The sequence below is a fragment of the Pygocentrus nattereri genome, chromosome 27, assembly GCF_015220715.1.
Source record: "Pygocentrus nattereri isolate fPygNat1 chromosome 27, fPygNat1.pri, whole genome shotgun sequence".
Classification (NCBI taxonomy): domain Eukaryota; kingdom Metazoa; phylum Chordata; class Actinopteri; order Characiformes; family Serrasalmidae; genus Pygocentrus; species Pygocentrus nattereri.
In genome coordinates, this window is record NC_051237.1 from 13,873,073 (window position 1) to 13,883,960 (window position 10,888).

Consider the following 10,888-nt stretch of genomic DNA (forward strand, 5'->3'; position numbering starts at 1 on the left):
AGGTAAGCATTTTATATGGCAAGTATGAACGGTGGGTTAAAAGACTTTATGGTTGTAAGGAAAAAAGGAATTTCCACACAGGGACAAGTCAAAGCCCTTAACCGCTCTGATTTACCAATACAAGCATAGCAGCAGCTAGACTCCAAGGCACAGCTGTTTTATCTGTGCAGAGGGATGAGAGATAATGCAGGTCTACTGGCTGGGCAGAGGCAGACTCTCTATCCCTCTAGTGCTGGTTTCTGCAACCTTATCAGTCAACTACTGCTGTACATGAACGACAAGGCCAAACAGAGCAATGGCCAGAGGCTGGGGAGAGCTGCCTGCTCAACTGGGCCTCATCCACGCTGCTCCTTTGCTATCTCGGTCAGAGCCAGAGACGCTCTCTTACTCAAATGTACCCCAGTCCCTCAAATACAGCCCAGGTTCGAGTTACAGCAACAGGAAGGCTGTGCGGATATGAGACAGGCCGGATCCCACACAGTCGTTTTAAGCCCTGTCAAACGCAGGGGCTGAAACACAAGCCACTAGGCCCCCAGCACCAATTAAATATCCATGAGCTTTTTGCAGAGTTATCTTATGCCCTCCTCCCTCATTTTTTCCTCCACCTCTCTCTCTCTCTCTCTCTCTCTCTCTCTCAAAAATCCTTTGAGTGGAGCCATGCAGATTACACTAAAGGGAGCCATTTTGTAAGGTCGCCAAAGCAGCACAGGCGCTGCAGGCTTTTTAAAAATACATTCCCATCCAGCAGCGCGCAAATGAGCGTTGTCAGTCGGGAAGCTATTTAAGAGCGCCGCAAGTCCGTGCGTGCATGACTGGACGTGACATTTCCTCGGGCTGAGAAACTGAGTGGGTCAGCCAACCCACTGCAAGTGCACTGCGAGCTTCCCCCGGAAGAGCTGCGGCCAGGCAGACTTCCCCAGCATTGAGTCACCCAGCCTTGGCTCTAGTAGTAAACCACAAAAGACAAGGGAAACCTGAGACACACCTTGAGGGTGAACAGACGGAAGTGGAAAACTGCACAATGCAAAAGAACTACCACAGCAGGCTGTGAGCACATGCCATTGCAATGTGTTTAGTCAGACAGTGTCAGTAGAGAAGGATATTCTGAGTCCAGTGCGCTGCACATTAATCATAGGACTGAGCTCCACATGCATAAGCCGCGGTGTTACAGCAACCAGCGGATGAACACACACACACATGCCTGTTTGTTCTTGTAACTGTCTGGCTGACTTGTGTTCACTGATGTTCAGATACAAGACGCAGTTAACTGATCATCATTACGTGTCCAAAGAACATTCCCTAAAGTGGCCTTTAGTAGGGCTGTCTCAGATTGGGCGCTTTAAGTAAGCTAATTAGTTCCAGAACAACAAACAAGAAAACTTGTAGGAATTAACACAAGCTGAAAATCTGCCATATCTGTTGTTCCCTTCAGCTGCTTGTGTTCATGACAATATGGGAAAGCCACTTATTACAGTGAAGACTACTCAAAGCACACGACCCAGATGAAGATCTGCTCTGGGCAGTGATGACAGGAGATAAGACCGTACTGACAGAGAGCGTGAAGGCAAGGGATCAAACTGGCCTAGTTTTCTGTCCCGTTTGCGAGTATGAAACGCTGAATTGAAACAAAAGTAAGTCAGGAAATCTGAGTGAGTGCAAAATCCCAGCACACAGCTTTTCTTGTTTACAACAGCGGGGGAGGAATGCAGCCTAATGCGCTGTGTGTGTCCTAATGAGGGAGGGGATGGTCCGGGGAGGAGGGCAGCTGACCTCTGGGTGCTGGGCAGTAACCTAAATCCAGATGAGGTGTGCGGGGTGGGAGCCAGTCAGGCTGCTGAGAGAGGCTGAAGTCTCCACATGAGCACTTCATCCTGTCTGCAGCCAGCACAACACAGCAGTATCTGCAGATTACCATGTAGATCAACACGGGTATCTTTCAGAATGCTTTATAACAGTCAACACAGCAGTGGTCGAACCAGCTGACTGCACTTTTCTCAATTGGTTGCTGCCTATAACACAAATAGAACACTACACACAAGTCTGCAGGGGACAGAACTAGACAGAGTCAAAGAAACACATCTGGCGTGGTTTATTTGACATGGCTGCAGAATTGCAGCACAATAAAGATGTTATGATTCCAAAGTGAGGTGATTTCAGCCAGTACATGGTAATAATACTCAGATCCAGACATCAGCTTATGCTGGTTGAGAACTGTAATGCAGACAGTGAGATGGACTGCTTTCAGCTGCTTCTGTATGCTGTTCTCAGCCCTGCTCTCAATAGTGCACCAAAGAGACATTAATATACTGAAGAGTGGCACTCCAAACCCTGACAAAAGTACAATATGCTTATCCACAACAGCACCAGAGCTGCACTAAAACACTAATATACTTTGAGCACTCTTACTATTAAAAGAACATTGCGTGATAATTACTTCTATCCATGGTGTGTTTATATTACAACCATCACATTCATTTGAACTTGAGTACTCAGTTCTAAAAAACAATTACATTCAGCAGTAACTAACTCTATAACAACTTGAATGATGATGATGATGATGATGGTGATGTATAGGGACGTCCCAAACCAATCCAAAGCATCAAGACTGGATGGAAATGAGGCATTTCAACAGATCAGGTAAGAGCACAATAAAATTCACATCTTTTGTTTCTTTTTTTATTGCATTCCACTTATCCCACTGCTGTAGAGATGACAAACAGGTATTATCCACGACCTGAAAACTGAGACACTTTCAAAAGTTAAAGAGTTCTAATGTCTGCAGTGAAATGCGATTTTGACATTATTTACCACAGACACATTTCTAAACAAAATGAGTGCATAGCTAGCAGCACACTACCAGAAACATGAACAAAATACACTCATGCCACTTTTTACTCATGAGTTGTCACTGGTGAAAAAAATTAAATGTAATTTTTTTTTTAAATAATTAAAAATGGCCACATGGCCACAACTCAATGCATTAAGGCATGTAGAATGGGGAAGAAAGGTGATTTAAGTGGCTTTGAACGTGACATGGTTGTTGGTGCCAGTTTGTTTATTTTTATTTATATATATATATATATATATATATATATATATATATATATATATATATATATATATATATATATATATATATATATATATATATATATATATATATATACATACACACACACACACACACACACACACACACACACACACACATATATATATATATATATATATATATATACACACATATATATACACACACACACACACACACATACTGCTCAAAAAAATAAAGGGAACACTTAAACAACACAATATAAGGCCAAGTAAATGAAACTTCCGTGAAATCAAACTGTCCACTTAGGAAGCAACACTGATTGACAATCAATTTCACAGCTGTTGTGCAAATGGAACAGACAACAAGTGGAAATTATTGGCAATTAGCAAGACACACTCAATAAAGGAGTGGTTCTGCAGGTGGGGACCACAGACCACTTCTCAGTACCTTTCTGCTTTCTGGCTGATGTTTTGGTCTCTTTTGAATGTTGGTGGTGCTTTCACACTCGTGGTAGCATGAGACGGCCTCTACAACCCACACAAGTGGCTCAGGTAGTGCAGCTCATCCAGGATGGCACATCAACGCGAGCTGTGGCAAGAAGGTTTGCTGTGTCTGTCAGCGTAGTGTCCAGAGGCTGGAGGCGCTACCAGGAGACAGGCCAGTACACCAGGAGACGTGGAGGAGGCCGTAGGAGGGCAACAACCCAGCAGGACCGCTACCTCCGCCTTTGTGCAATGAGGAACAGGAGGAGCACTGCCAGAGCCCTGCAAAATGACCTCCAGCAGGCCACAAATGTGCATGTGTCTGCACAAACGGTTAGAAAGCGACTCCATGAGGATGGTATGAGGGCCTGACGTCCACAGATGGGGGTTGTGCTCACAGCCCAACACCGTGCAGGAAGCTTGGCATTTGCCAGAGAACACCAGGATTGGCAAATTCGCCACTGGCGCACTGTGCTCTTCACAGATGAAAGCAGGTTCACACTGGGCACGTGACAGAGTCTGGAGACGCCGTGGAGAGCAATCTGCTGCCTGCAACATCCTTCAGCATGACCAGTTTGGCAGTGGGTCAGTAATGGTGTGGGGTGGCATTTCTTTGGAGGGCCGCACAGCCCTCCATGTGCTCGCCAGAGGTAGCCTGACTGCCATTAGGTACCGAGATGAGATCCTCAGACCCCTTGGGAGACCATATGCTGGTGCGGTTGGCCCTGGGTTCCTCCTGATGCAGGACAATGCTAGACCTCATGTGGCTGGAGTGTGTCAGCAGTTCCTGCAAGATGAAGGCATTGAAGCTATGGACTGGCCCGCCCGTTCCCCAGCCCTGAATCTGATTGAGCACATCTGGGACATCATGTCTCACTCCATCCACCAACGCCATGTTGCACCACAGACTGTCCAGGAGTTGGCGGATGCTTTAGTCCAGGTCTGGGAGGAGATCCCTCAGGAGACCATCCGCCACCTCATCAGGAGCATGCCCAGGCGTTGTAGGGAGGTCATACAGGCACGTGGAGGCCACACACAATACTGAGCCTCATTTTGACTTGTTTTAAGGACATTACATCAAAGCTGGATCAGCCTGTCGTGTGTTTTTCCACTTTAATTTTGTGTGTGACTCCAAATCCAGGCCTCCATTGGTTAATAAATTTGATTTCCATTGATGATTTTTGTGTGATTTTGTTGTCAGCACATTCAACTTTGTACAGAACAAAGTATTCAATGAGAATATTTCATTGATTCAGATCTAGGATGTTATTTGAGTGTTCCCTTTATTTTTTTGAGCAGTGTGTGTGTGTGTGTGTGTGTGTGTAAAATATATATATATGGCTGTAATATGTACAAAACTGAATGTCCTGCCACAAAGTTGTTGTTGTTTTTTTTTTTTTTTTTAACTTCCCAGTTTATCTTTGACCTCTTAAATTATCAAACTAGTTTGTAGATTGTTTATTTTAAACAAGGTACCTACAGAAAAAAGCATATCACTAGTTTAATATTGTCTTGTGGATGGGCACAGTTGGGTACAGTCTTAAAATGCATAGCATCCTTTAAAGGATAGGACTGATCATCCACATAGTGCTGAGCAGACGACCAGCCACTTTTCACTACATTTCTTAGTCGATACATTTACTATCCATACCGCCGGTCCCATCGCCTCCTGTACCTCCTGTTGTCCAAATCCAAAGAAGCATCTATTTACACAGGCTGGGTAACGGCCTAGGTCTGATCAATAGTGTCAGTTTACAGAGCATGGTGCAGCAGACAGTCACTGAGGACTGCAGCAACCCCACGACCCACCCCCAGCTGGACTAAACATCACACAGAGGAATGTCAGAGGGGCCGCATGCTCCAAATGCCTACACAGTCATGAACATGAACGCACTCCCTAGGACCTGACCTATCCGTGTGTGGGATGGGGCGACTGAATGAGCAACAGAGAGCGGGAGTGGGGGGGGCAACCAGGCCACATGTGATGTTGGAGCACTGACGGGGTTTAGAGTAGACTCGTGGTTTGCTCCTTACTGAATAAGCAGGATTCCCCTGCCCTCCACCCTTCCGTGCTAAAACATCCTCACAGGCACAGTAAGCCCATTTCTTACAACCACTTACCTAGTTGCTTTGTTCCTTCCTGGAACCTGGCACATGCCTTGCTTTTGCCATTTCACAGCTTTTCATACTGAGCTTAATCTGAGCCTGGATTACAAATGCAAATTCGCACATGCAATAACAGGATCACGACAACCTATGCCTTTAACATTGTATTACAGACAACAAACAAAGACACAAACTTTTGCAGATGGTCAGTAAAGTTTTAGCCTAATCAGCCAAAACAAAAACAGCATTCAGCAACAAGTTCCAAAACTGAACCAACCCACCTGGCAATGTGGTGTGGAAACAGCTCCGAAGGGCTATTTTTCCATTACTACCCTAATCATCCCTGGTGGGACATGTGAAAATCCAAAGGTTTTTATAAATTATCCGTAGCATCTACCATAAAAACAGCCCATGACTTCAAGCAGACCAATTAAAAGGTCAAGCTGGGAAATTATTTACGAACATTTGTGGCCAAAATGTTTACCGTTCCAACAAAGGGTGAGTCAGACTGCTTAGGCGTAGAAATCTGTTTTGAGACACCTCAGACAGCACTGAAGGAGATTTTAAAACAGGTTCAATCCTATAAAACAAACTGAAGATGAGCAAGACCTTCTAGAGATAAGAGGAGATACTCAAAGAGGGCAAATGGACAAAAAAATTGGGTACTGACAATTGATTACACTCATCAATCAGGACTGCGCTCAAGACAGGTGGTTAATGTTAAGATGATGAACTCAACGCGGGCAAATACCTCTTGCAAAACAACTGAAAACAACTACCCAAAAAACTGAAGGCACAGGTCAGATTCAACACATCCTGGCACTCTGAGTGTCCTGCAAACATTCCAAACAACAGTCCAATCCCATTTACATTTTAAAAAGAAAGTGAGTCTACAGAGCTTGATAATTATTAACATACACACAGACAGACATAATATGTGGATGCCACATGATTAGTCAGCCTTTCTTCCCCTTCTCATCAAACATAAGACTATATTTAGTAGGCCACAACAAACAAGTATGATACGTCAGCATTAGTTTCAATTTAAGAGTGTCTTAGTTTGATTAACTGTCTTTATACAGAAAAAAGAACCAGCCTTTGATGCCACGTTTTGTGCCAACTGACTAACATAAATAACTTGATAGCAGTTATCCAGAAAATATATACGTTTAAAGTGATTTTATATGCCCGATATAACTTGAGGAAACATACTGTTTGTGAACACCCATGTGTCATTAATCAGAGGGCTGAAAAACGGCTCATAACTGTTGTGGTGGCTTTAAAGGTCTAGGTCATAGATGCCCGCATCTGGCTAGCACATTAAGATAAACACAGCTGTTTAGCAGTGACAAGCAAGCCACAATGCTTTATCCCTCTCGAGTTTGAGTGATTAAGAGCTTACTGTACTTCCTTGTTCTGTGTGTGTCTGAGGTGGAGAGAGAGAGAGAGAGAGAGAGAGAGAGAGAGAGAGAGAGAGAGAGAGAGAGAATTTTTAGGAATTTAAGAATGTTTTGGTAACCATGGCTTTACATTCTCACATAGCTGCATCCAGGCCATCTTGTACATTAACACAACAATAACTGTGAAACCGCCCCATTAATCCCCAATCCCCAGGGCTGAAACCCACTCCAGGGTGCAGCAGAAAACATGAAAAACCAAATGCCTTCAAAAAGAAATATCAACAATAAAGAAAAAAACACTTCAAAATACTGACCTCTCAGATCACCAAAATGCTGTCATGGCTGTTTGTTTCAGGAATTAAATAAGTTTCACAAAAGGAGGGAAACTCAACAGAACAAGGGATTTTTTTTCAGGATTTCCTTTTTAGTTGTAATGAAATTACTCACAGCTGCCTCAGGCTTTGGGCCACATGTTTTCGCAGAAAAGGCTGTGGCCACCAAGCCCACTCAAATCAACTCAGGTGTTCTTTCGTGAACGAGGTTTACAGACTTGAACATGTTTCTTCTTAATTTCAGTAAGCCTTTCACAAACAATTTATGTTCGCAGTGTGACTGGCAGTAAAACTATACATATAAAAGCAAAATAATAATCTGACACTTCCTGTTGCTGGAAAAACCAGGCTGACATAAACACAGCAGGGAAACAGAACTATAAAATCCACTCTACAGTCCAAGGAATTCAGGCAATTCAGCCAATTCAGTCAGGATTCCAAAAGCAGGGGAAATGTCTTTTCTTCACACACCTATCCAAAATACTGCTGCATTTGAAGGCACTACATTTTCCCATCGTAGTCAGCAACTGTAAAACTGAAATCCCATACAGTACCAAAACAGACACTCTGTGTCTATGAGGCACAGGAATTCAGAAAACACTATAATTCAATCTTCCAACCATCTCCCCTTTTGTGAAGGAATGTGTCTTGGGCACAGCATTGTGCTCCACAATCTACAGTGGTCTACCCCCCCCCCTCTTCTATGACCCCTCATTGATGAAGAAAAGCAGAACAATACATTCACAGTTTCCCAGGCTGAAGTTAGGTGAGCTGAAGTTAGAACACAAAAGGTGTTAAATGTCAACATGTGGGGCAGCGTAAAGCCATAATTTGGACAAACAACTACCTGGTATTGGCCTGTTAAGACACACTGACTAAACGTTCGCCCTTAAGATGAGAACACTGACACAGAGGAACACACTCTTTCACAAAACTGCAATGGGTTTAAAGAAAGAAATAAAAAGGGGATGAAAATCTAATTTACATAGTTGTTCCTCGACACCGAATTGATCAAGTTCTGCAATGGAGCTATGAAACTCAGAGCCTCCAAAGAAGTCGATCAACCAAAAAAGACACAACCTCCGTTAATTTCAGCTACATAAGCCTCGTGGCTTTTAGTTCAAAGCTCAAAAAGAAAGCAAACTTTGGATACCAAAGTTTATACACATCTTTACCAGCTGACTACACTGGAGGTAAATTTGGGTAAATCAGATTTTTTTGTTGAACCACACCTTTCAAACACAAAGTCAGACTCTAACACAACAGAACACCTAAGACGTCCAAGATGCCACCATCTCCTTCAAACCTGCATGCAGGCCGCTACTGTTAGCGATGAAACAAAGCACTTTTGTACTCCGCAAGCACTGTGAATACAATGGTCTTCATGTTGGGCAACAAAATAATTCTGCTTCAAAACAAGGCTCATGTGTTCATTGAAATTCAAGCACACCATTTGTTCTTCAAAGCTAATAATTAACAAATAAATAACATTGTTTAAAAATAAAACAGACACTGACACTGTCAGCACTCCAAAAAAGCTGTTTGGCGAATAAAGCCTTAAAACTCAAAACAAGAAAAGTTTAAAATGTCTAACCAAACTACATCTTTGTTGTTAACTCCTAGGATCACAAAGACTCTGGTCCTTCGGTGTCTTGTCTTTTTTCCTGATACTCTTAACTGGAATAATAAAAAAGACATATAAAAAGAAGACTCTGTGGAAAAAAAAAAAAAAAAAAAAGATGAACCCTAAGACAATAAGACGCTCATACGGCCTGGAGTAAACTGTTATAACTAATCTAGAGAACAGAAGCAGCAGCTTCCACTGATCTTAATCCGGCAATAACCCCGTCATGTCCTTACCGTGCGTTACACTGGATTAATGATCTCCATTAAACCGCGAGGGCTGTTCCACTAGACCGATCACTTGAGAACACAAAGTTTGGATGGATGTTATTGCGCGTTGTTGCGCCAAGCTCCGACAACTTTTACTTTCAGCAACTTTAACAAAAAAAAAAGGTCATGATAATATAATTTTACGTCCAGTCTTACAATGACATCACTACAGTGCCTAACCAGCTAACCCTGGCTAAGCAACCTCTGGTGAGTGCAATGACAAGTTAATATACATCCAGCATAGTAATCAAGTAAATTGCCAAAAAGCACCATAAAACACACACACGAGTTTTTTTACCATTTATAACGTTTAATAGTCAAGCCAAAGGGCTCACTCTGCTAGCCAGCTTAGCTAAAGAGCTAAAACACCATTTTCCAAGACATGCTGGCAATTTCACAAACTATCACACCACAGTGATTAACACAGCCAACCAGACGCTTCACATATTCCCGCAAACTACACAGCTGCCACGTAAAAGCGCCTTTTGTAACGTTACTTCCCGACCGAGTGTTAGTTTACCGACTACTCCTCCGTGGCTAAGCTAACACTAACGTTAGCGGATAACTGTCTCCGCCGGACCCAGCCTGCCTGCTAGCCCGCATTAGCCGCTAGCTGAGCATGTTGGAGCTCCACATATTAAGAGCCGAGAAACCTTACTCAGTAATACATCCAGTAAAATTAAACCCCCCTGCATAAACTGACAAGTACCAAAGAAGGGGCCATCACAGACCCACTGTTACTCGCTCTATTCCAGGGCGTGCTAGCGCGAGTTTTTACCTGTCAGTCTGATTTTAATGCTTGACCCGTTCCTCCGAGTCCCGGGATTCGACATCACTCCTCACAAATATCGAACCAACTTTCTCTCAGGAGAGTCCCCAGGCGCTAACCCAAAGCCAGGCTCGGCGTTTAAAACCCGCACTCCAGTAACGTTAGGTTTACAGGGGCGTTTCTAAACGGAAAATGTATATTATTTCCGTCTAGCTGATCCCTCCGTCGGCTCCAGGTTTAACTACATACGCTAACATTTTCGAGCTCGACGGCGTCCTGACGTCACGAGCGTACGTGCTCGCCCACAGGAAGCGCGTGTCCGCAGCGCTCCACGGAGCTGCGTGCTTTTAAGCGGACGGCGGGCGCGGAGAGCGTGCAGAGGCATTAAGGTGCTAAAGGACGTTATTTCATTGCGCTTACCACTGAATCTTCGTGGTTTTGTCAGCCAATGTACAGCACTCGTTATCTCTGTATTTTAGAGAGAGCTGATATTGCAGTGAGCTGGGAGTTTGTGAAGTGTCCTGATGATGCATCATATTTATTTATCTATCTAATCTAAGTTATTCTACATTGTTCAAAGATGATCCAGGCCAGGGTATTAGTCCATTAGCTAGATTATTTTTTTTATTATTCAGCCCTAATTGTTCAATCTGATCATTTAACCTGAGGAAAACTATTTTCTCACTGTCCATTCTGCAGCGCCGGACAAATAACAAACTGCAGCTGGCTTCGGCACATTACTGTGATTAGAATGGCCAGTCGTTGTCATAAGATATTGAAACACAAATCTGCGGTTCATTTATGGGTTCACAATCAATGGGCACAATGAATGGAATGAACATGGTGAATAT

The 10,888-nt window shown here is 43.4% G+C and overlaps 1 protein-coding gene across 2 annotated transcripts in view; it reads right to left on the bottom strand.

The window, feature by feature from the left end:
* Positions 1-10,314, bottom strand: part of smurf1 (SMAD specific E3 ubiquitin protein ligase 1) — a 30,636-nt gene extending 20,322 nt beyond the window's left edge. For both annotated transcript variants that reach the window (XM_017703178.2, XM_017703177.2), the window contains exon 1: positions 10,047-10,314. In XM_017703178.2, the coding sequence (XP_017558667.1) occupies positions 10,047-10,101 (55 nt within the window). In that variant the 5' untranslated portion in view covers positions 10,102-10,314. The remainder of the gene's footprint in view (positions 1-10,046) is intronic.
* Between the last annotated feature and the right edge of the window lie 574 nt (positions 10,315-10,888).